The sequence below is a fragment of the Elaeis guineensis genome, chromosome 7 (genome assembly GCF_000442705.2).
Source record: "Elaeis guineensis isolate ETL-2024a chromosome 7, EG11, whole genome shotgun sequence".
NCBI lineage: Eukaryota > Viridiplantae > Streptophyta > Magnoliopsida > Arecales > Arecaceae > Elaeis > Elaeis guineensis.
The window spans coordinates 101638091-101665397 of record NC_025999.2 but is presented as its reverse complement, the minus strand read 5'-3'; the positions used below and the strand labels follow the sequence as shown (position 1 = coordinate 101665397).

General features: G+C 37.8%; 2 protein-coding genes across 4 annotated transcripts; one reads left to right on the top strand and one right to left on the bottom strand.

The window, feature by feature from the left end:
- The first annotated feature begins 244 nt into the window (after positions 1-244).
- Positions 245-12315, top strand: LOC105047974 (uncharacterized). 3 transcript variants are annotated; one of them, XM_073260534.1, is made up of 6 exons: positions 246-770; positions 831-1026; positions 7310-7505; positions 8376-8579; positions 10414-10737; positions 10836-12315. In XM_073260534.1, exons 1-6 carry the CDS (start codon positions 570-572, stop codon positions 11869-11871), a joined length of 2157 nt encoding a protein of 718 aa, XP_073116635.1. In that variant the 5' UTR covers positions 246-569; the 3' UTR covers positions 11872-12315. The 3 variants fall into 3 exon arrangements, with proteins under 3 accessions (XP_010925441.1, XP_073116635.1, XP_010925440.1); XM_010927138.4 differs by having other exon boundaries at positions 249-770; positions 831-1029; XM_010927139.4 differs by lacking the exon at positions 10414-10737 and having other exon boundaries at positions 245-770; positions 831-1029.
- A 96-nt stretch (positions 12316-12411) lies between these two features.
- LOC105047975 (L-ascorbate oxidase) lies at positions 12412-16926 on the bottom strand. Its single transcript, XM_010927140.4, has 5 exons — positions 16527-16926; positions 16198-16290; positions 15842-16054; positions 14482-14670; positions 12412-13587 (listed from the first exon to the last, which is right to left on the bottom strand). Exons 1-5 carry the CDS (start codon positions 16785-16787, stop codon positions 12628-12630), a joined length of 1716 nt encoding a protein of 571 aa, XP_010925442.1. The 5' UTR covers positions 16788-16926; the 3' UTR covers positions 12412-12627.
- Between the last annotated feature and the right edge of the window lie 10381 nt (positions 16927-27307).

The window sequence follows — 27307 nt, the reverse complement described above, 5'->3', positions numbered from 1 at the left end:
CTTTTCTCAAGTCTTGAATGGAAAATCCTCGAATCAAAAATATTTACGGTTCCAATTGTAACTGTGTGTTTTAAGTGAAGATAAATGACAAATAATCAAAAGTTACATGTACATCAATTTTTCCTTTCACCATGATGACATGATGATGAAACTAAATTGTTACACAATATTTTGATTTTATTAGTCTCATGTTTCAGTGAAGAAAATTTTTTTATTAAGAAATACATAGATATTTTGTAAGATAATGTTTTTTGAAATAATTAATTAAATACCCTTGTCCTTAAAATGTCTATTGGGCAAAAGAAAGTTGTATGCAATATTAAGCCGGCAAATTGTTTAATTTCAGATGCCGACTTCAGTTTCCACAAAACCTAACCCAATCAGATGTCTAACCTGCTTCTACGCTGCAGTGGACGGGAATCCCCCGACTCTCACCCCTCATTAATTGTGTCCTCCAACTTGCGCAGCTCCGGTAACTTTCTTCTTGAGGACGTATAAATAAGGGAGGACATGCGAGCACGCTGGGTCCGGTCCGGTTCTTACCGTTTCTCCCGCCTTCCCTCTCCGCTATGAGCAGTTTGACCGACACAATCCTCTTATTGACTAAATTAGCTTCCAATCTCCGCCGATCCAATGTCTCTACCACCATTAACGGCGACGACGACGTTCTCTCCTCCCTCGCCACGTCCCTCAACTTTGGCGATCGGATGACGCCTGGGGTTAGGGTTTTGGACCCGGCGCTTTCTCTGATGTGCTTTAAAACTCCCGAGGTATTCCTCCTCCTTTTCTTCTCCTTTTTCGGTTGTTTTCTTGAACCATTTTACTTCCAGGTGTGCAGCGCGCGGATCGAATGCCTGGTTCGCACCATTGTATCGGTGCTCAATTCGTCCATGTCTTGCAAGGTCTTGCGGTCCAAGGATGGGGGTGGCTCGGAGTTTCTGAAAGTTGGGAGTTCGATCTCCTCCAGAGATTGCCACCGCCTCATTCGAGTCTGCGGTGATGTTCTTGAGAGCTTGGAGGGTCACGGTGGTACAGTTGGTTTAGTTTCTTGAATTACTCCATGCTTATCTTCATTGACTTCTTCTATAGCTTTTCTTGTGGACTTCTCAGGATTCTTGATTGCCAGAAGTATTTTAAGAGTGGTGGTGTTGAGTAGACTTGGACCCCAGAAAAATCGATAGTTATGATTGCATTAGGTTTTTCATTTTTTATATATAAGAAGATAAATTCATTGACTTTTTTTATTTCCTCTTCCTGTGTTTTGTTTCTTTCTGAACTCGAGAACTGCATGATGCTGCATTATTTTCAGTGGGTTTCTTTTTGTTTTGTTCTTTGTTTCTTCTTATTTTTTTCCCCTGTTTGCATTAGCCAGTAGGACTGTTGCTGGTTATTCTAATTTAAGAATTAACTGAGAATGTGGTTAGGAGGATGACAATTAATGCAAACTGAGAGATTTAGAACAAGAAAGGGAAGAAACTTTAGAAGAATACAGAGAACATAGGAGAGAAACAACTCATCAATATTCATTTTTTTCATCTCAAGATACAGATACAATTCTCTTTTATAACCGTCTCTAATCTGTTATAACAGATCTAACTAATTCCCAACAACCCAACTCAGCCCAGCTCACTCTTCCCTAACTACCCAACTACTTCCTGGCGCCAATTCCTCTTCTTCACTTCTTTAGCCCGACTCTCTTCACAACACACCATATCACTTACATCACAACACACCATATCACTTACATCACTGCGCATTGTTTTACTTATTCCCACTCCACACCGTATTGCTCATCTTCTTCCTCTCGTATCAATACCCCCCCTATTGAGAGGTTCCTTGTCCTCAAGAAAATCTGGAAAGCGCATTTTGATCTCTTCAGCCTACTCCCACGTTGCATCCGCAGGAGAGAACCCATGCCAATGAATTAACCACTGTGCAACAGCTTGATTCCTGCGACACACCATTTTTCTATCCAAAATGGCTTGGAGGTGGCACTAAATGTGGCAGAATTGGCTGAGGAGGATCAGCATTATAAGCAGGATGTAATAAGGAGACATGAAAGACATTGTGAATAAGAACATCTACTGGTAAATCCAAATGATAGGCCACAAGACCTACATGCTCCATCACACGAAATGGGCCATAATAACGAGGCTGTAATTTTGGCTTTCCAGAATGAGCAGTCAACTGCTGGTATGCCTGCAACTTTAACCAAACCCAATCTCCAATATTGAAAGAACTTTCGCTCCTCTTTTTATCAGCTAAAGTCTTCATACGTTGCTGGGCTTTTTGCAAGTTACTTTGTGGAACTTGGATAACTTGCTCTTTATCTTGCAAGGTTTTGTCAACTGTAGCTATCCAAGAATCATGAGGAAAATAAGGCAAATGGATTGGTGGAGGGTATCCATATAAAGCCTCAAATAGAGTTGTTTTAATGGACAAGTGAAACGAAGTATTGTACCAGTACTCTGCCATAGGAAGCCATTTAACCCATTGATGTTGCAACTGCCCTACCATACATCTTTAGTAATTTTTCACACACCTGTTGACCACTTCTGTTTGGCCATCAGTCTGAGGATGGCAGGTAGTGGATAGATTAATAGAGACCCCTTGTAATGAGAAAAATTTCTTTCAGAAATGACTAACAAACACTAGATCTCTATCACTTGTTATGGTATGAGGCATCCCATGTAGCTTAAAGATTGAGTCCATAAAGATCTAAGCTACCGACTTAATGGTATAGGGATTAGAAAGAGCAGCAAAATGGGAATACTTTGTGAAACGATCTACTCCCACAAAGATCAACGATTTATCTTGACAATTAGGAAGACCTTCAATAAAGTCCATGGTGAGATCTTGGAAGGCACCAGCAGGTATTGGTAGAGGCTGTAATAAGCTTGGAGAAGCAGCATTTGTCATATTTATGTTGTTGACAAACCAAGCATTGTCTCACAAATTTCCTAACATCTCTCCATAAACCAGACCAATAGACCACAGCAGAAATTCTTTTTGCTGTAACAGTAGCTTCTGAATGGCCACCAACCGAACTTTCATGAAACAACTTTAATAATTCTTATCTTAAAGATATATTCTGCCCCACTACTAATTTATCCTTCCTCCTTAATTAGTTATTATGCCAAGTATACAAGGAATGGGACTCATCATTAGCTTTCTTGGCAGTAATAATGGCCTGCAATACTGGATCAGTTGCCCAAGAATCTTGAATTTGAGCAAACAGTGAGGATGGCAATAGAGAAACTGTAACAGGATAACACTCTACTCTAGCTATTCTAGAAAGTCCATCAGCTGCCCAATTTTCTTTACCCCTCCTATAACAAATTTCATAGTCAAATTGCATCAATCTTGCTAATCAAGCCTGCTGCTGTAAAGTATTAAGTCTCTGTTCCAGTAGATACGACTTTGGTGGTCTGTCTTGATTACAAAATACTGGTACTGTAGATAATGCTCCCACTTCTTAAGTGCTAATAGGATGGCTAACATCTCTTTTTCATAAATGGACATAGCTTGCTTCAGAGAAGACAATGCCTTGCTGATATATGCAATTGGATGGCCACTTTGCATTAACACTGCTCCAATCCCACATCCAGAAGCATCTGTCTCAATTATAAACTTCTTAGATAAGTCAGGTAATGCAAGTACAGGTGCAGTTATCATGGCCTCCTTTAAAGTATCAAAAGCAATCTGAGCTTCCTCACTCCACCCAAAATTATCTTTCTTTAATAGTTCAGTCAAGGGTCTAGCAATTTTTCCATAATTCTGGACAAATCTTCTGTAATAACTAGTGAGGCCAAGAAACCCTCTAAACTGCTTGATATTAGTTGGAACAGGCCAATTTTTGACTGCATCAATCTTCCGAGGATCAGTGCTTACACCTTCAGAAGATATTATATGACCAAGATACTCTACATGATCACATCCAAAGAAACACTTGGATCTTTTAGCCACTAGCTGATGATCTCTAAGCACCTGGAAAATTTGTCTTAGATGTTGTAAATGAAGCTCCAATGAAGGACTGTAGATTAGGATATCATCAAAAAATACTAAAATAAACTTTCTTAAGTAAGACCTGAAAATTGAATTCATGAGGCTTTGAAAAGTGGATGGGGCATTGGTCAACCCAAAGGGCATAACCAAAAATTCATAGTGCCTCTCATGAGTTTTAAATGCTGTTTTAGGGACATCTGCACTATGCATTCGAATTTGCCAGTATCCAGACCTTAGGTCAATTTTAGAGAACACAACAGCATTGCCTAATTCATCCAAAAGCTCCTCAATTACAGGGATAAGAAACTTATCCTTGATAGTGAGCTTGTTGAGGGCACGATAATCCACACACATTCTCCATGTATTTTCCTTTTTCTTCACCAGAATGACTGGACTGGAGTAAGGACTTTGACTTGGTTGTATCACCTGTGCAGCAATCATTTCCTGGATCATCTTCTCTATGGCATCCTTCTGATGTGCAGCATATCTGTATGGCCTAACATTCACTGGTTGAGACCCTTCAATCAACTGAATTTTATGATCATGAGATCTACTAGGAGGTAGTCCTTCTGGTTCCCTAAAGAGATCAGCATATTCCTCCAGCAATGCTTTTAATTCAGGCCAGTCTTTTTCTGGCTATTGTATGATGGCAGTACACTCCATACTCTGAATAAATTGATCGGTACCAATTGGCAACAGCAATTGCATTGCAGCCAAGTGAGGTTTCCTAGATAGTAACCTACTCATCTTCTTCTGTTTTAGCTCTTCCCAATTGAAATCCTCATCCCCAGTCAACACACAAGTTTTATTCTGCCACTGGAATTTCATTCTCAAAGTTTTGAAATTCCATTTTATCTCATCGAATGTAGCGAGCCATTGAGCTCCTAAAATCACATCATAGTTATCCAAGGGCAAAACAAAAACCTCAGCTACAAAATGATGACCCTGCATTTCCCATTTAAATTCCTTACACATGGCTGTGCACTATAATTCCTGCCCATTAGCTACCTCCACTAAAACTCTAGCTACTTCCTGTAAAGGACAATGTAACTTCTTGGCTATCTTCTCGAAATTATGGCTACTTCCGATATCAATGAGAACCTTAATAACTTTTTTACCACAAATCCCACTCACTCTCATAGTCTGTGTACCTCTTGTACCACAGATAGCATTCAATGAGAGTTGCACTTCTTCCCTCTTCTCTTCTTGCAGCTCCCTTCTATCACCTCATCCATATCTTCTCTAGTTTCCACCTTCAGTTCCATCACAAAAACTTGTTTCTTCTTACATTTATGTGCTGGTGTAAATTTCTCATCACACTAAAAGCACAATCCTTTAGCCTTTTTCTCATCTAATTTTTATTAGTTAGATACCCAAGTTTTCTTGCTGGTGGGGCAGGCAGTTTTGGTACTGCAGGAGTAGGTAATAGCCCTACTTGCTCCTTAGGAATGTTATTCTTAGGCAAAGAATTAGAAGAATTGCCCTGGGTCTTAGTAGCATTCGTATTACCTTGGATAGACTGCCATATTCTCAACTGAATCTTGGGTTTGTTTTGAAGAGCAGCTACTGTAATCTCCTGCAATCTTGCAAGTGAATAGGCATCTGCCAAAGTCTGTGGCTTGAACATCCTCACAGGCATCTGGAGTTCATCCACTAACCCAGATAAGAAGAAACTGAGTGCCTGATCCTCACAGATCTCTTCCTTTGGGTAAATCTCATCAAAAGCTTCTAAATACTCTTGCAATGATCCTTCTTGCCTCAGATTTCTTAATTCTGCTAAGGGATCATCATAGGCTTGAGCACCAAACCACGCCTTCAAAGCCCTCACATAGTCACATAACCCTGCCAATCTTGATATGCTTCCAGCCCTTTAGTCTTCACATATGACTGATGCCATTGTATAGCCCTTCCTTCCAGATGCAATGCAGCAACCTTGACTCTATTTGCATCTGTAATTCCAGCAACTTCAAAAAAATACTCTGCCCTAATCAACCAACTGTCCACCCCTTTCCCATTGAACCTTGAAAATTCCAATTTGGTGGATTGACCCCATGGATTTTGATTATGTACCGCTTCAGTTGAATTCCTCGCCATCTCCTGATTCTGCAGGTTCAAAGCACCCAACAGTGTTTTGAGTTCCTCCATGTTAGCCTTCAATATTGCCTCCTGCCTTTGCTCAGATTCATTGATCATCGTTACCACTTCACGCCTCCACTCTTGAGCTCGCGTCCCCTCCGCCATGGTCGAGAATCACCAGCTCTGATACCAGTTAATGCAAACTGAGAGATTTAGAACAAGAAAGGGAAGAAACTTTAGAAGAATACAGAGAACATAGGAGAGAAACAATTCATCAATATTCATTTTTTTCACCTCAAGATACAGATACAATTCTCTTTTATAACCGTCTCTAACCTGTTACAACAGATCTAACTAATTCCCAACAACTCAACTCAGCCCAGCTCACTCTTCCCTAACTACCCAACTGCTTCCTGGCGCCAATTCCTCTTCTTCACTTCTTCAGCCCGACTCTCTTCACAATACACCATATCACTTACATCACAACACACCATATCACTTACATCACTGTGCATCGTTTTACTTATTCCCGCTCCACACCGTATTGCTCATCTTCTTCCTCTCGTATCAAAAATACCCAATGGAAATATTGTATCACTTCAGCCACACAAACTTCTAATGTAAGACGAAGTTTGGTCTGCCGAAACTTGCAAAAAATAACATTTTTCGCTCACCATACCTCTACTTCCCTAGATGCTCCTGCAGCGTTGATCAAAACCACGTATAGCATACACTTTATACCCTCTGATCATTAACATATCTTGCTTCTCATCTCGGCATTTGTTTTTCTTACATGATTCTTCATGATTGTTGTGATGCTACACTCATTATAACACCATGAAAATTGGGTTGTCAGCTAGAAGGTATTTTATTTTACATGGCTTTAATAATTATATGTGGCCTGTTTTTAATCTTTTGCTTGTTTTACCCCTCGCCCCATCTCATTGGTTTTTAACTATTAAATGGTTGGTCTTATAATTTAGTAGAATGTTCTTAATTTAGAAGGCTTAGTTTGCCCTTTCATTCCTTCCTTATTCTTATTTATGAGTTGGTGATATTTTGCCTTCTAATTAAACTTCTGTAGTTTAAAAGTTTGGGGTTCCTAAGAGTGTGCACTAATTAAAATTTTGAAGTTTCTTTTAAAATCAAATTGACATTTTGTTTGTTCTGTGACATCACAATATTTGGATTTTTGTCTGAGAGAAATCTTTGTTTCGAACAAACACAGGGCATTCCCAAACTCTATTATTTGCTATTCTGAAAGCAGTTGTATCATCATCTTGTTATCAAAGCCTTCTCCCTTTATCACCAGTAGTTTATGAAGAAATTGAAGGAACATCTCGTGATAGGAGAGCTGCAATTTCAAAGCTGATGTGCTTTTTGTCTGAAGAAAGCCCTTCCAGTAGGCATGAAATTTCAATGAGGTACACTGGTGCTGAACATATGCATGTTTGGCTATGCACTAATCAAGCAATGAATGGTTTGTTCATTTGAGCACCTTGAGATTATTGACCTATATGTCTTGTCTTATGTGACTTTACACAACTAAGTTTTGCTAGACATTTGTATTTGTCTCTTGCTATTTAGTACATACATGTACAACATACACAGAGAGAGAGAGGACTGGCTATTGTTTTAACCTTGTTAGATCGAAGTGTAGAGCCCCTTCTCTGTTTGTATCCTTTCATTTAATATATTGTGCACGGCTGATCCAGTTGAAGATGTTTGTAATTTATGATGTGTCTTCTGTTCCTTCTCTATTGCAGAAATTAAGTAAAAGATCATTTTTCAGCTACTTTCTTAAGATCACAGAGATATAAATTAAAAATTCTTGAAAGTCTTCTCTCCTACCAGTTTGCTGTGTTCCATCTCTCATGAAATTAAGTGATGGGGTTCCCCCCATTTTCTATCTAAAAAAATTTACTCTGTTTTTTTCCCTCTTCATGATGTCATTAAGTGGTGATGTAACTTTTGTTTATATCCTGTTTTTGATGGCTATACATATCTTGATTTTTTTTTAAAAAAGGCATGACTGTTGTAGAAATACCCCGTAAATCCCATTGTAAAAATCATGTAGCAGAGTCATGACTGATTGTCAGACTGCCTTGCTGATTGGAATTTTTTGGCGATGTGTTGCCTCCTCACGTTCTGCTATCTTATGGTCTTACGGTCTGTGCAATTATAATATTTATTTCTATAAAGAGATCTGAATTTATAGTTTTAATCAATGCTGTTGTGGCTTAAAAAATCGTCCTGCAGTTGCTTAAATGTTTTTCCTTCATTCTTTCTGGTAGATTACGTCTGTGGTATCTTGATCCACTGGTTCTAAAGCATGACATTTCAGAAATTTTGCATGAAGCTATTCAAAGACCATTTCTTTGCTTGAGGACAGAACTGCACTGTAGGATGGCATGGCATACGGTAATTATATGCTTGGTAACTTCTCCAACTATGTTTATAGAGACAAGGGCACTGTTGCATAGCTGGTTTCTTTTGACGTAAGTTCCATTTTTCTCACAATACTGGTGTTCACATTTATTGCATGAATGCAGGAAGGGATATGATATTGTATTTTATATCAAGATCATCTCGTTCTCTTTTTTCCCTGTTTCTTACGTTAAGAAATCAACAGACTATGAGATTTCTTATTTTAGTGTTTTGTTTTTGTTCTCATATGCTTAATTACTGCTTATAGCTGCACCTTGTATGCATGCCTGCATCTATGAGCTCTACAAGAATCTTTCCTTCTTAGGCTTCAGCCTGATGAACCTTTCTGAACTCTCACCTGTTTTTACTTTTGTACATCAAACTGCATATACGTTAGCTTGTTCATTTATATTATAGTGTCAAAAAAAAAAAATCCTTCGGAATCTGCTAATTGCTGCTTGTCTTTTCTGAACCTTAAATGTTCATCTTTCAAGTTATGGAATTACTTTTGGACCCATTTGCATGCTCCTATGTTTTATTGTACTTTATAACTGCAAATCAATTTATTCCTTTTCCAGTTATAGACATTTTCAACAGTGACTATTACAAAGATCTGTTCCACTTACTCAGAATGGTTTAAGTCCTGAAACTAGCATGTTACATGTATGATTGTTTAGTTGTTTGTTTTTCTGCATTTATTTTGTTTTGTTTTTTGGCATTAAATAACTTGTTGTTTTTCTTCTTTTTTGTGTTTTTCTGCAAACTTGCAATAGTTTAGAAGTTACCCTGCAACAATGGAGAGAGAAATAGTGCATATAATATCATTTTATGTATTTAAACTGAATAGGGCATTACGTACATTGCAAGTTATGTTAGCTATCTTCTTTTGGATTCCTGACTTTATGTATGGTTATATCACTTAGAAGGTGCATTAGTGTCAAAGAGTGGGTATATGTGTTAGAATTTAACTCCAAAAAGTATTATATATGGATACAACTGTACATTTTTGGATATATTTTAGTTTATTGCAACACTAAATACCAAATTATTGTGTTTACCAGACACTACTGACCAATCAAAAAAAAAAAAAAAAGGATCCTACGAAACCTCGAGTCAAGGCCATCTACATATCATGATCCTGCTGAATTTTAAGTCTGATATATGTTTCTTGATTTGTTTTTATAATCTGATGAATTGGAGATAACAAAAAGTAAAAAGAGCAATCATTTTCTTTTAATATGGTTTATTTGTTTGCAGGACTATTCATTTAGACCAAATGTCATGCCCGTTTTCATTCATTAGACGTTGAAAGTATTCAGTCTTTATGATGTTCTTTTCTGTATGTGTTAGGTACTAGATTTTATAGACTGGACTTTCTTTCTTAAAAAACTCTAGCATAACTAGAAGTAAGCTTGAGCAGAATGACATGCGATTGACCTATCTGACCTATTGACCTTATCACATGCTATGTGATTGTATGAAGTGCTGCATCATCCTGCATAGATTTTTTGGATGCTACCAGTTATTATCGAAAGGTTTTAGGGTATGTAAGTGAAGTTGCTGAATATAATAAAGATCTGCTTTTTCATCATCTCTGTTGAAAGCACATAATATGGATGGTTTATTAACAAAGTTGAACTTAAAAAAAGGTATTTAATAGGACCTGATTTTTGCTAGCTCACTCTTGTTTGTTTCTGATGTAATAAATAAATAAATCCTGATTTATTTGAATTGATCATTGGGAATGGCCTTAAGTGACTTGATGACAGTTTTTGATTGTACAACCCAATTACATGCAGTAAGATGAAGACAGTTTCATTCTTTCCTGTAGGTTTCTTACCATTATTATATAGTTTTCATGCTTAATTGGTGGGTTTTTCTTTTTTCTTTTTTTTTTTTGAGCAGAGGCTTGCCTTCTGTATTAGATCTTCAAATTGGTATAGTCTCATCACTATTAGACATTCTTTCAAGGCCAATGTGGTGGGGCATATCAGTGGAAATGGGAATGAAATATCCATCTTCCGATGCCTATTTTCCAAGCAGACATCATGAACTTCTGCAAATAATAAGCGGACACATTTCATGCAATAGCTTTCTGGATCTAGTTCATTATATTAAAACCAGACTTGTTTCTTCAGCCAAACATTCAGATGCAACTGCTTCTAGTCCTTCACATTGGATTTTTGGGCATGAAGCATTAGCGGATTTTGTAGATATTGATTCTGCCTGGTATGCATAGTCTATCATTCATTTGAAATCTGAATGCTATTTGTCTTTGGTTTTTAAGCAAACCGACTACCTGAGCCATTTTAATTGTCCTGCTGCAGGACAATGTTGATGGACTTCCCTGCCTGGTTCTATTTCGCAACTGCCTTAATCTTCCATGGAAATGATTCCCAAGATTATATATCTAGGGTTATATGTAGTGAAGTAAAAACTGAGACAGTAAACAATGAGGAACTACATCAGGCTGCTACGCTATACCTTTCATGGATTTTGTGCCCGATTGAAGAAGCCCAGCGCAGCATGCTATTTGACCAGATATATGAATTGTCAAGGTCTTGGACCATTAAAAATAAAGAAACTTGTAGCTATGAACAACAATCCTGCTCAGATATCCATTACAAAAGTAAACTTAATTGTACTAAGAAGCTCAGAATACCCAAGCCCAATGATTGTGACAAGCTGCATGTGACTGCTCAAGAAGACAGGGCCTCCACTATCAGAGTATGGCTGCAAAAGTTTGATTGCTGTTGTGTTAACTATTGCACTAGAACAACCAGCTGCCACATGCCAACTGAAGCAAAATCAAAACAAGATACTAGAATGTATCCTAATTTACTGTGTGCAAAAATTCCACTGGGCATATTTATTACTAATCCTAGTTATATAAATGAAAAGGAGTGTGAATTGCTGCTTCACTATGCTGCCTCTGGTGAAATCGAACAGGTGAAAGAGATGCAGAGGAAAGCCAAAGGCTGTGTTGGTCATGATGAGTTCATTCCCTGGTCTGCAGGTGATGTGAGGAACTGGGCTTTGAATGGAGCTTGTCTCATATTTAATTTACTAGATTTAATTGAAGATATGTCAGTGATGTTGTTTGACTGTGAAGATACTAGGGTTGAATTTCTTCACCAGGTGAAAGTCAAGGCCAGTAGGTATTTGCTCAAGTGTGTAAAATTATTGTATGAATGTGAATGCCATAAATTCTATAATGGTGCAATTGGAGTAAGAGACAACATGTTGGATCTTTACAGGAGGTTGGTGAAGTGGAGACAACAAGGTTCAGAAGTGTTTGAGGGATGTGAGGCATTTGATGATGTTGTTGATGACTTTGCCAAAAGGTTCAGAATAGTAGAATAAAGACAGTACTGTCCTTTTACACTATAACCATCTATCTAGCTGTTGATTTTAACACAGCAACGTACCAGTTTGACAAGAAGTTTGATCTTCATGTATATGGTCCTTCCAGTCTCATGATAAGTTTTCAAGTCAGATGCATGCATGTCTGCTGAGGACCAATATCTTTCAAGGTTTGCCATCACTGAGTTGGATACCTTCTAAGAGCAGATATAATAAACCAAAAGGCATTTAACTTAGATTGGAGCTCAGTGAATGATACACCTCCACTGGTTCATTGTTCTGTAGTCTATCTATATGTTGAGAAAAAAAAATCAAGTCAGGACAGGCAGCACAGGTTTGGTGCATATTGATGCCTTCATTAAATTTACAATGTCTTCTTTATTATGGATTGTCTATATACTGATCATAGTCATTTGTGTATAAATGTATTAGATTTGTCTTTTATCATGTGGAAAAGAAATATATATTCAAGCAATTTAGAAATTCAAGTAGTTTCCTGCATTGCCATCTATTGTGATTTGTTAAGTTGTGCAATGGAAATTATAACAAAGATTGAGCTCCAACTGCTTTTTCTCCTGATAAGTTTTGCAAATGGAAATTAGAGTACAATGTAATTTAATTTACCATCCTGAGCAAAAACTGCTGAGTTCCTTGTCAAACCATAAATAGTTCTTTATCTCAGCATAAATACATGAACATATCTGCCTCACTGTGGAACTGACAATGGATGAGTAAACCGTACGAAATGCTGCTTCCTTATGGAAGGTGGTTGTTCATTAACGTCTTCCCGGTCATTCCACAAGCCAGTGCTTCTTTTGGTATCTTCTCGATCAATTTAACACCTTCAGCAAAAACTACACCCATGCCCATATGTAAATGGGGCTCTATGTGGCAATGAAATGCCCAGACTCCAGGATTGTCTGCCACAAACCTTATTGCTGTCCATCCATAGGGAAAGATCACTACCGTGTTCCTCAATGGTGGATTCTTTAGATTAAATTTTGTGACATCCTTCTTGCTGAACCTCCCATCTCCATATCCCAGCACCCAAAAGTCATGACCATGCAAATGCCATGGGTGTATTTCGCTCACATTACCGGAGAGTGCATTTGCATTTTGAAGAATCACATCAACCGTGCTGTTGAACTCAAGCTTGTACGCATTACTACCTTGCATTGCGCTGGGGTTTATTGGAGGTTTCATTATATCATAGTCCCTGGCAAAATTCTCAGGTGGTTTTCTGTCATCAAAAGCATTCCTCAAGCGGTACCTCATGGAACCAAGATAGGGAGTGGATGGAAGGACCAAAGAGATGTTGTTGATGGACCATTTGATGAAGCCATCGATCTTGTTCTGGGTATTGAGTAGAGCGATCTGTCGGACAGGATTCGTTGGAGGCTTGGGCGTGCCTCGTCGAGCATGGATTTTGTAGGAGAAAGATTTGCTGTGGGCATAGTCATTCCATGTGGGAGCAACGGGAGGTTCGGATGCTGGTAACTTCGATGGGGAATTGGGGTGGTAATTTAAGATAGCAAGAGCAGGTTGTGTTTGGGGAAGCCTTCCTCTCACACCAACGGAGAGCCAATAGTTCGACGATGGGACCTGATCGGTGGTGATGAGGATAGAGTAGCTTTCACCTGAGTAGATGTCCATATCATCCACAGTGAATGGTTCCACATAGTTTCCATCTGCTTCGACCACGATCATCTTGTGATGCTGTAAAACATAATCGACTCTGTTCAATTTCTTGTCAAAAATATCATCTATATATATATATATATTGGTATAATCTATGTATTTTCTTTAAAACCAAAAGCATATAAAGCCCATAAGACATCGACTATTGGGCAATAATTATTTGGGTAAAACTGACCGCAGGCCATTCTCAAGTTTTATAGAGCAGGCAAAAACGCTCGCAGCCCATGTCCACATTTCATAAGATCCAATTTTTTTTGTAGATAAAAAATTTATTTAAAAATTTAAATTTTTTTAAATACATATTTTCAGATAATATTTATTAAAAAAATAATTTATCTATATTCTTTTACACATAGAAAAATGTCTTCAAAATTTGTTACTTATGTTCTTTTACCTTACTATTTTTTTGGATAAATTAATAAAATTTATCTATATTTTTCATAATATTTTTTATACTTTTTAGATTTGACTAAGTTATTAAGCATTGAATGATGGAGATATTGAAAATAAAGATAGATATTTTAGGTACAGCATTAAATACCTACTTCATTGACCGATGAAAAATGATTTAACTATCCTTTGGATAGGTGTAACTTTCTTTCATTTTATGAATAAATATTGTTCATGATAAATTAATTTATCTATTTTAAAAAATATAAAAATATAAATAAATTATTAATAAAAAATTAATTAATTTTTTATAATATTTATTCACAAAACAACGATCTCATGAGCGTGGGCAAAATTCGCAAAGCCGAGCTGCCATTTCAGTCCTACGGTAATCATACCTGGTGCTGCCGACGCCGTGCTGCGGTGCTGGGCTCGACCTTTAGGATTTATCATTTATGGTAATCATACCACATGTAGTGACGGTATGGCATGGTGGTTGGTAAATGGTAATCAATCACTCACCCCGATTGCCAGATTGAGGGATGACAGCGACGTGGTGCTTGCGATCCGCAGCCGGTAAGTCTTGTTCGGAAGGACTCGGAGCACCACCGGTTCACACTCCCCTCGTTTACTCCTGCACGTGCTGGACCCAGGGATAACATGTGCCGCCAGTGAACAGTTGTACTGCCCTCTCCCATTGATCAATAGACTCTGCACCCATCAGAAGTAGATAGAACGTTAAATAGATAAAAGGCCACAAGATCATGATCCAAGGGACACCATAATTTCATTTGATCATATTGGCCGCGTTATCACCCTCTCAAGTGGTCTTCAGCTTTTTTTTTTGAATTTTCCCACGATAAGAATATGCCCATCGGGAGCTTTTGAACTGTCAGCTCCGTACTTTCCACAAATAATTCAGAACAGGTGGGACGACATGCTCGGAAGGCGGCCCATTTGACGATTTGTTTGATTGCTTTGCGGTTGCTTTTCTCTCGGCCGGTTTCACATCACTGTAGATGAGCATAAGTCATGGGAGTGGTTAGATGCTGCTCCACCGTCCACATGGTTTGTGCTTGGCACTTACCAGGGTGTCGTTAGCCCCATTGCCAATTTTTAAGGACTTACAGCGGACTGCCGTGGAACCTATATAAATGTGCAATTGGTTGCTTGGTTAAGGAAAAGGTAGCGTTCAAGATAAAGCACGAGGTATTAGAGGACATGGCAAGCTATAGTCCATATGGAATACCTAATGTGATAAGACTAGGAAAATACCAAGATGAGTTTTTCTTTGCGTGGGTGTATGTATGGGGCCACGACATAAGAACATTTGGCCGAAGCCAAAGAGCATGGATCCTCTACAACACATCATAATATGCCGTGCATTGTGCTGGCTAGCAAACAACATGCACATAAGCACAAGCCATACATACATACAGTGTGTATTATTTGCTAGCCGTTTGTCATGTTGGACCGCTAGCACATGATGCAGCATATGCGCGCTATGGTATATCATACATATCATGGAGGAGTTGGTTTCGGAGCTGGATCATTTGCAGCAGCCATTAAATCGTGGCCAACTGCATTGGTTAGCATTCTGATGAAGATGCACTGATAGCTTGAACCCATTATGGATCGTGGTGGACATAAACTACATTCGACTAAAGAAAGCCTATTCAAGCCACATGTGGAAAAAAAGGTAAAGTGCCAACCACTAGGGTTGATCAGTGAGCGATGGAATTTAATTTAAATAGATGACAAGCCAAGCCATTTTAGACACGATCAAGTCGGAAGGAAGTGCCCTGACGCTGATTTCCACATAGATGGACACCACTCAAAAAGTTTGGACTATTTTTGAGGTATAGGCGGGTGGAATTCTTGCCTGTGGTTCTCCAATCCAGCGAAAGGGTTTGGAAGAGAGGCCGAGCATCTGCGCTTGTACGTTTTGGTGATACCAATCGCTCAGCAGCAGATTGAGCTCGCCGTCGTAGTCGAAGGGCTCCTTTTGGCCATCTGCCACGTCCACTATCAGAGACCCATACAGCCCTGCTGCCCTCTGCATTCCATAGTGCCCATGATAGAAGTATGTGCCCGGCTATTCCGACAACAACAAAAAGAAGAAGGATTAACAACAGATGAACACCCTAGCAAAGTATCACAAATTACCATTTCTTTTGAAAAATTAGTTAATATATATGCCCCACATCATATATATATATATATATATATATATATCACCTTCTCAACTTTGAATTCATAGATAAAGGTTTCCTCAGGATTGATTGCGCACTGCGATATTGATGCGGTCCCATCAGCCCACGGTGTTCCGAACTGCGACGCACCGAAATCAAAAACATTAACCATTAGATACAGAAATGCGGACAAATATATACAACCCCATGTAACACTAGAGAGACTGCTGGCTTCATGTCCGTTGCATGATCACCCCACATTGCAAGCGTCTGGAAGAGGAAGAAAAAAAACAAAAAAAGACAGAGACGAGAGAGAGAGAGAGAGGTACACGGTGTGTGAGTATATGCGTTGGTGCATGCGAGAATCGTGTTTACCTGTCTGATGCCGTGCCAGTGGATAACCACTCCCTCGGTGGGGAGACCGTTCTTTAGCTCTACTTTGATGGTGTCTCCGGCCTTGGCGCGGATGGTAGGACCTGGAAAACGACCATTTATTCCGATCATGATGTTTTCTCTGCAGTCCGGCGACCAGTAGACGTAGCCCACTTCCCATTTGAAATGCCACTTCCTTGAGGCTAGGGAAACTGGCACTAGAACCAAGGTGATGCAAAGGAGGACAAGAGACCTCATGGCCATGTCTTACTGGTAGTATATATTAGAAATCGCAGAAGACCATATGAGGAAGAGGTTGGAAACAAGTGAAGTGGAGATATTTCTGGAAAAATAATTGCAATAGTGTCTGAAACGAAGGTAAGAGATCTTTATTTGCGAGAGACTTGAGAATGGTATGGAGTTGGTGGGAGGGGTTGTCGTGTTTTTATAGGGAGAGAGCTTTTCGTAGTGGGAATGGCTTTTTCTGCACAGATGGTGAGATATGCGTGGAAGTCTGCACATATTCTATCTTTTTTTTTTTTTTTTCAGATTAAGCCATTCAACCATTCCGAGAAGGCTGCACATTTTTTTCATTCCAATCACATGTCAGGCATCCGAAGGCCAAACCTAATTATAGCGTGAGAGGAAGGATAGATATGGTTAGAACTATGAATGGTCCATCATTATTTGATTCAAAAAAAATTTAAAAAATTTAAAAAAATTATCTATCCACCCTGACTTATCAATTTGCAAGGATATAAATTGATAAAATTATTTTCATTACTTTTTTAATAAAATTCGAATACTTCTTTGCTCTTTTACTAGAATAAATTACCCCTAGTCAAAAACTAAATTAATTTATATTTATATTATTTTTATTTATTCATATATAATAAATTTATAAATTTATTTGTTAAATTAAAATTAAATATATAAATATAATTTTAATATAATTATAAATTATAAAGAGTATAAGTTTTTATGTTCTCATACTTCTTCCGGTACAAATAAGTATTACAAATTAATAAAAATAATATTTTTTGTCAAATGATAGTTTAATAAAAATATTATATAAATATCATCCATTCTTTTGTTTATTTTTTATATATCAAACAGAAAAGAGTATTATTCCCATCCATTATTTTATATTTTATCAAATATATGGGAGAATGAATTGAAGATCTATATCCTCTCTCTTATTTATCCTTTCTCTAATCAATTCTTCATATCAGACAGAGGATAATAGTTGGAGCCACCTATAAACTAAATATTTTAAAATGAATTTACTGTTGTTCCTATTTAATTCCCTTTTTTTTTATAATTGATATACTGTGATAGAGGTACAAGCACCCTACACTTCAAACTTCAGGGTTGCAGTCTCGCACACGTGATCGGTTAATGTTGTTCATTTCCGAAATGGAGATGCATATTAAACGATTTGTTGTAAGAAAAAACGATCTGTTGTAAAACTACTGAATGGTCCATTAGGTGCGCTGAGAAGCTCTTGTAATTTCTATTAGCTTATGCACAGAATTTTATGGTGTTATTTTCAACTTAACATGCAACTATGACTTGATCAATTAATACAAGAAGACCCTTCCTGTTTTGGAGGGCATTAGCTCGTATTTACTCTTACATATTTCTTCCCATTCATGGATCTAAGCTAAGTTGTTGCCATGATGATTCATAAAACCACTGTGAATGGTCCAAACGTTCTTCAGACGTTTTCCCACACGCAAAGTTTGGGAGTAATTGTATTATATCAAAAACCAGTTTGAGATCCGTTTATGCGTCATCTATGAACGATTAATCATGATCTTTGATAGATTGCTATGGTCAGATGAGGCTAGCAGTTGAGAACCGAAAATGAGATACTTGTTTCACAAAACGCTCTCCATTCGCTCCATGGTCCGATATTAAGCGATTGATCAATCTGTGAATATTGCTTGTTTGAATTGGGTTCCATTTAGAAAAGCGAGGATTTTTTTTGTTGTCCTCTTTTCTTTTCCTTCCTTTTTTCAGATAGGAAGAAGGAAGTTAACTGACATCAAAATACAAATAGTTACCCCCAACTTGCATACAATTCTTTCTGTAAAATAAAAAACAAAACTTTAAAACCATTGACTGTGTAATTGTTTCATTGACTTTACATGCATGGCAAATTAGCTTCATAAATATGATGTACGCTATATTAAATTTATAGACTCCCCTCCTCGTGCAATATTAAATTTATATGTTAGGCATTACTCAAAAAAAAAAAAAAAAAAAAAATTGTGTTAGGTAGACTCTTCTTTGGAAGCAAAAAGCAAAACAAAGTGCTACTATTAGCTTAACCCTGCAATTTATGCTAGTTGTATTCTTTGGCATGTTATGGTGATTCAGATAGCTTAAATTTATTTTTCTCGGAGGATAAACTTATACTACGATAATTTTCGTTGCATGCGAGAAAGGTATTAGTCGTGTTTAACATGGGCCGGCGGTGCACAATGGTTGGAATTTTTTAGGTCACCGTAGCCACCAATAGGAGATCATTTCTCTCTTATTTTATTGTACTTCACCACTTGCCTGATCATACCTTCTTCCGCAATGCACAAAAGACAAATACAGCTCGGTAGATATCATCTAAATATATAATATATGATGGGGGAAATGTCTCATTAACCTCATTTTATCTCTTTAAAAAAAATTTCAGCATGACTCTCATGGGGCCTCCTTATTGCATGCATCAGGTGCAATTGGCCCGCATCAAATCGCACGATGGATAACACACCACGTTACTCCCTGTATTTCATCAATTCTTAATTGTGCACTATCTATCGTGTATATACTCCGAGATTTGCACCGGTTCACCTGCACCTAGTGCGCACAATAATTTCTTCTTGTTGGGGGTGGGGGAGTGTTGTTTGTGATGGGGAAGGGAAATCCTAAGAAAGAAAAATATTTGACTACCCACGGAAATTAGGTGGAAGAAGAGCTGCTTTTTGAGGGGGGACAAGATTCTGCAAGAAAGTAGGCGAACGCAGACTTGTACCCTCTTTCTGACAACTCGGTCTCGCCCTAGGGGCCGTGGGCCCCACACGCTCGGGGCCCACCCTTGTTTTGAAAAAGAAAAGGTACTCTGTCACCGGCATATGATGTGGCACGAAGCATTTATGCGTGTCGAGTTGGTACTTGGTACCATAAAGTGAGGCTTAATACAAACTACAGATCGTGTACTGTACGTGACACGTTATTTCTTTTGTGGGTGGCAGGTTTGGGCTCCGAAGCATTTCTCGCCGTGAAGACATTATGTCCACTAGGATTCATACACTGCTGTGCACTATTAGGCATTTTATTAATTTCATAATCCAAACACAAAACTTTGAAGCCTGCTATATAGTTTTTCTTAAAAAATTACATATTTTATAAATTATTAATTTTGAAATTCATATTAAATTATCTAACTTGAAGATCCAAATTATTTATATGATCACACTACAAAAAAATACTTAGAAATAAAAATTCATATATTTCGATAGTCTCTAATATATGCATCAAACTGGTATAAAAATTAATGGTATGATTTGTTCTAGTATAGTAAAATATATAGAAAAATACATAAATTGAAAATTTTCTTTGTGACAATGAAATCTGCATATTAATTTAAAATTAGTAGATTTGTTTGTTAGATCATAATAAAATATAATATCATACTATTTAAATCATCTAATTTGATTTCTACTTGATATTTAGATTGTAGACCAAAATATATAAATTTTGATTGTTTAAATATTTATTATAATGCATAGATCATGAGTTCGAAACGTCCATATCCAAAAAAAAAAAAACTAGCATATATTTTATTCAAGTCTATATTAAAGCCATAATTTTTAATGCACAATAGAGGTAACCACACCCGAGCTACTTCCGGGTTGTACTCGTTCATGCTGGGACCATCTCAACTTCGTCAACTCTACATAAAAGAACAAGTCGATTGAATGAATCCTCAATTTCAAATTCCCAAACTCTATTAGACACAAAGTAGATATAGCAACATGAGATCTAACCATATTGAACAATAGAACTTAGTTAAGAAGTTCAAGTTTAACCAGTTAAACTAGTGAAATAAACCAACCAAATCTTGATCCAAATTACAAACCAAAAACTTATCTTGGCAGCTTCACACTGAGTTATATGTGGAACCAACCTGGATGCTTGGACCCTGGAGAGCATATTTGATCAGGGTGAAATATGTTGGCACTAATCATCAATAACATACCAAGAGTAATAATAATAATTTTTTGGATAAGTTGGATTTATTAAACCAAGCTAGTAGAAATATATCTATGAGAATCAGAAATTCAAATATGCAAAACTTCAGAAAGAATATTGTCAAAACTGTCTGTAATATATTCTCCATGTGGCTGACCATATAAATCATAAAGTAATCCACAGCACTATTAGCTTCTTTATAAAAATATATCATCTTAGATGCATGCATGAAAGCAGAGTTATATATATTCTCCAACAACCCAATATCAAATGATGGAAAATAGCTTGTGTGCGTGGTAGGTTTACTTGATAACCACGTAGCCACTATCAAAGAATTACTCTCCATGATGATGTAAGAACCGAGAAGCCTCCATGTCTCGTAGCGTAATAATGATAGCCCTTCTCTACAGTAATATTTTTTTTTTTTTTTTTTTTTTTGAAGGCAAGAGTAAAAGTAATTCAAGAGAAAGAATTGCGGCAAAGAATGTACATTTTAGAGGATACATGTCGACAGGAGGTAGAGTCACTCAATGTACACGCGACTTGCTCCAATTTGCAAAAGGTTAGTCGCACGTAGACATCACCTTTGATCCATCTAACAAAGAAAATAGCCCTCACGAACATGGAGTCAACGATAGGGAGGTAGCAGCACATATATATGCCTTCGCTGGCAGTGAACTGTTGTGCAGCATATTGAACGGTACAAAGCACATTCTTGTTCAATTCCCTGGGGATATTGGGAGAAGTCGTTATCCGGAATATCTCTCCAGGATTCTTAAAAATTTGGGTGCTGGATGAATAATTTGCCACGGCATGATTCCAAGGGAATCTTGACCACGAGCATAGAATGCATTGCTCTCGATGAAATTTCTTCAATGTCGGATGCTAGAGCATGAATTCTTTGCGATGTGCAGATGGTATTGTAGAATGCAATACAGCTGTAGGTAGTCATCATCAAGAGAAGGACGGACATCAAATAAGATGGTCCACGAGCATGTACTGTATTATATATGATACATGTTATTTGATGGTCATCTATCTTGTGATGGCAGTCATGTAAAGATACAAGCATGCTGCAGTGCTGTCCGCACATCACAAAAAATTCTGATTGCAAGCACTCATGTCTTCCTTCCACTACTTCTATCAATAATGTTTTTTCTCAAACTAATAGCTTACACGCTACTTGAATAGGCACAGCGATTTGCATCAAACATAAGATTCATTCTCTAGGATAACGATGCCACCGTTACTCATACCACCGCACCACCATGATCAACCACAAGTAATGCCATCCAATTGGATACACTGTTGTCCTCCCTATAGTTATGTTTGTCCATACAAGAAGTGCAGCTCAAATAAATCTCTTGGGTGTCCGCCAACAAAGGCAGGTTGGCATCCCAGTACTCCATTCCTACCGTAGTCTATGGAACAACTATTCTAAAGTGGCCTTCTAGAACAATATTACGCTTAGCCCCTAGAATGAGAATTGCATGTGTCAATCCCTCCCATACAGTTCTTAGCTCTGCGAGCTGTACCAATTAAGGTATCATACAATGGGCTGCCACATCTGTGCAAGCGAAGCGGCCACGACCAGCAATAATCCATGGCCATAAATAACAAAGCCAGCTCTCAATGTATATTTTTGTTAAAGCTAAACTTTGAGGAAGCAAGAGGACGAGCGTTTTCAAGTAAAGTGAGCCATAATGGACGCAGAAGCTGCAAGCATAGATTAAATGTTGGATGATACAATGATATCGCACAGAGTAACATGCCATTACTTAAAGGAGAAGATGACAGACCGCGTCAGTACCATTATCTGCGTGACGTGAAATAAAGTGTTTTGCCGCGTTGTAGGGCTTAGGTGGATGCATGGATCTCTTTGTCGTTTATGGCCATGGGAACCCGGCATGGTGACCTGAGAGCTGACTTCGATATTCTAAAACATCAGGAAAAATAGACAGGCCAGGCTGGGCATGCACAGGGCTTCTTCGGGGATAAAAGGCCAATGTGAGTGAACCCCTTTCAGACACAGCAGCCGTTCTGATTCCCTCGGTCCCCCCCCCCCCCCCCCCCCCCCCCTCCTTGATCACTGTTCTACATGACGGAGCCCGGATTGCTGTTTGAAAACAAGGGAGAGTGGAAAATAAGCTGCCTGTTCCAGTTAGAATGTGATTGCTTTTAATTTAAGTCAGAGCAGTGGAATGGAGTTGAATATCTATCAAAAGCTCGAATAATCAGAGAATGACATGCACTTTTTAATTTCTTCAGTGCGGAGGATGGAAAAACATTTAATCTCTATCATTTCGTGACATTCTAGAAGAGCCTTGCTTTGTTGTAATAGACTCTAGGCCTTTTCTTTCTTTTTTTTCCAACTTACCTTAATTTTTCTATTGCAAAAAAAAAAAAAAAAAAAAAAACTCCTTTATGATGAAGACAGGGTTCCTCCGATTCTGATATAATTGGTAGGTCATGGGTGGTAAGTGCACCGCTGACAATGTTGGCTTTACATGTTTCTCGATTTGTGCATGTCATCGTTGCATAAAGGCTGCACCAATCTTCTTTGTATTATTTTAAAAAATATTTTAATTTTTTAAAATTTTATCTATTTTTATTATTGGATTAAATATAGATCATTCGATTTGAAATATTAATGTGCATGATCGACACGATAAGTATTTAAAAATTTTAAATTATTTTATATAATAATTAAAATATTTTTTTTTCAAAAAAATTTTTGTTCCTTCATGGACCAACGGAGGGGGGCTGTGGCTGGTATCCGCAGGCTATGGAGGGAGAGCACAGAGGAGTCGTGGGCACTGGGGGTGGCGGCGCAGAGAAGTCGCAGACCGTAGAGGAGTGTGGGTACGGTGCAGAAACAACCGGCACCAAGGGGTGGCGACAGGGGCGGAGGGTGGGGAAGACGGGGTTGGTTGTGGGGGCGAGGGGATTGGGGGGCGGGGGCGGCCGGGGGGGTGTCGCAGAAGCCGTGGGCGCCGGAGGGGGCCAAGGGGCGGCTTAGAAGCTGCGGGTGCTCTTCAGCAGGGGGCAGGGTGGGAAGCACGAGCGCTCACGGGACAGGGGGCGGAGAAACAATCGGCACCAGAAGGGTAGGGTGGTTCACGCGGGGAAGGATAGGAACGTGGACACCCGTGGAGGAGCATCGGGGCAGGGGTGGTTGTGCACCGAGAGTGGAGGACTGACGGGCGTTGGGGGCGGAGGGGAGGAGACCGCGGGCGGAAAAGCCGCGGGTGGGCGCGGGGCGTGGAGAAGTCGACGGTGGAGGGAGACGGAGGAACGCGGGCAGGGGGCCAGGGGCAGCCGCGGGGGCAGCTGCGGTGGCGGTAGGAAGAGGGGAGTGGCCGCGGAAAAGCAGGGAGGTGGACCGGCGGAGGAGCCGCGGGAAAGACGGAAGAATGGCAAAAAAATAATAATAATAAAATATTTTTTTTAAAAAAATAAAATATATAAAATTATAATGCATAATACCTACAGGACCTTCTATAATAAAATATTATAAACAAGTAATACAATACCCTTTATATATAAAAGCTCCTCTATCACCACTTTTACAATGCACAGATGGTAGCTGTGACTTAATACACAACACTGAAAAAAGGTCATCATTCAGCATATAAAACGGCATATGTTATTTGATGTAGATCAAAAAAATTTAGAAATGAAAAATAAATTTATTTAAAAGATAAACATCGAAACAACAAGTTTACCTTCTCTCACACAAAAAAGCCTCATGCTAACAAAATATTCTTATAGCGTAATTGGAATAGAAAATTATGATAGACTAGAAATAGAATTTTAATGTAAGCATCACAAGTAATAGACTTCAACACAGCAAAAGCTAATCTAAGTGGGATAATCTGTTGGTGTCTCGTGGCTTCAGTCATCATACAGCAAGAAATTCTGTCTGATTAGTACAAGCCAGCTTGGCCCAACACCATATCAGTGTGCAACATGCATCATACCTCCCGAATTATAGCCAATAATACGTTCAAACTCTGCCTTATTTGTATCATGCAACTTGCCCATTGCCATTATTGGAAATCAAGTATGTCCAAAAAAGTCTTGGAAGAGCATCACACGGAAATAAACAGACATCTCCACTAAGAGGTATAGTTGCAGGTTTGTTACTTTGTTGCTTGGATTATGAGAATGCAACAGCTATATAAAAGTGGGGCATGTATTCCTTTGCTTCCATCATTGAAGAGGAGTCGTGTCACGAAAAACTTTTTTACTTAGAATGCACACAATTTAAATAAGAACCAATATTATTGTCACAGTGGTGGCTATAAATATTTTCTTCAAAGAAAGTTAATGTATACCTCTTGAGATAACTCCATTGTACTGGGAACGTGATGGTGCTTGTTCTGAGTTTCAGTAAACCAGAAGCCATAGTCCTCAAGTGTAAATTTGTTTCCCAAAATACATATTCTTGGACTGAATTCGTCAATTCTTGGTTTGTGGGATTACAAGCATCAATCGGAATCTCATTACTCTTGGACTAATCACATGCATAGCCATGCGCTTTCACCTAAATACAGAAAATGGGACCAACGAACCTAAATTACGGAAAAAGAAGAATAGATAACTAAATCTAGTCATGTTATACTCTTACCCGTAAAGGTAATAGTGTTAAACGTATGTGCCATAACATTAGTATAAAATGTGTGGAAAATAATGATTCAAAACATATTTTAAATTGATGGGATCATCGTCCATCGAATTCTATCACAATAGAAATTTAGGGGAAGATCTAGCTTGCTAGTTCAAAGCGAGCTTTATGGGATCAAGTCGGGCTCAAATTGAAACTAATTTAATCAACTATATATTATAAAACAAAAATTAAAAGAAAATTTCTTAACATTTGAGATTGTCTACGTAAGTAATTTTTTCTATGCCATCTGTTCTCCTGCATAACAACCCCTCAAGCATTAAATTCAAATCTTGAATTAATAAAAAACTACATTAAATTTTATTTATATGAATTAAATTATGTTATTAATATATGATATTATTACATTCTTACAATTAAAATCTATTTATATTGATAGTTGAGAATATGAAATGACATTAAAAATTTTAATAAATATTATTTTATTATTTATATATAATTTTTTTAATATAATTAAATTTAAAATTCGTAAACAACACATGGGCTCAAAACTAATTAAAGAAAAAGGCAACCATTCCGCCTTAAATCTCTTCTCAAGTGATCCGTCCGCTCCCACTCACGCATCATCGCTTTTCCATGTAGGCCCAGGCTTGCCCAACACAAAAGCTTTGCAGACGTACAGCCCAATAAACTAATATGAAACCCAAGCTTGGCCCGGGCCGAGGAAGGAGGCCTGGAAACCCATCAAGCGAGCTTCGGTTGTTGACACCAATATCGAGATTGGGTTTAATTAACAACAAAGGAGTGCACTTGGAGGCCTTAAAGCTTAGTCAAGATGAATACATACATTTTAACTAAACAAACTTACTCATACTGCGCAAGCGAGCACATATCTATTTTGCACCTATAAAAATGAAATCTGTAACGAAAAGAAAGAAAGAAAACCTAGTGCGACACCATGAGAACTCAAATTCAAGACCATACTCATAGACGATGATGCGTTACCAACTTAAGTCGAAGTCAATTTGCAATCATATTAATTTGTGTTATGGTAGAAAACTTTGACAAAAAAGAAAAAAAAAACTTAAAACACAACCTCCGCAACTAATGGAAGTTAATCACCCATTAACATGAAAAATTATTTATTGGATTAAATCCGCCAGCTCAACAGTGGACCAATCCGCCAAGGACTCGCACAAATAGACAAACAAGAAATAGGAGGAGAAAGGAAGTAACATAGGTGTATTTGTGTATGTTGGTTCATGGCTGGATTGCTCCACCAACTCAGCAGTGAACAGGCCAACTAAAATTTCATCATTAACGGAACTATTTTGAAGAACAGAGAATTTGTGGTTCCTAATCCATCTAACGTTCTGCTGCAGAATTGGCACTAACATTAAAATTTATCTTTTCAGAATTATAATTATACTAGCTTAGGACCCATGTCGCACGACACATAATTATTTTTTTAAAATAATATTTTTATAAATAAAAAATTCAACATAATATATAAGATATCATAGATGATATCAAATATTCTAAATAAAAATATAAAATCAGATTATTTAAATAATATGATAATAAAAAATAACATAATTATTTTTATCGGTATATGTGATCTTTTTTTATGTTCATTATCTTCATATTGCTTAGCAAAATATCGCACTCATTTCTATGCTTGAAAAAGTTTATAGATCCGTCTATCCACCATAAAAAAAAAGATGACTAAGAGAAGGAAAAAATTGTTAAGAAAACTTACAAAAGAGAAGAGAAAAAAAAATTAAAAAAAAAAGTATCACTTTTTCTTTCTATTTTCTCACTCTATAGATTTTCTTTCTCTAAAATTATTTTTTTTTTCTTTGTGAATTTCTCTCACTAAGATTGATCGAGTAAAAATATTTTCTTT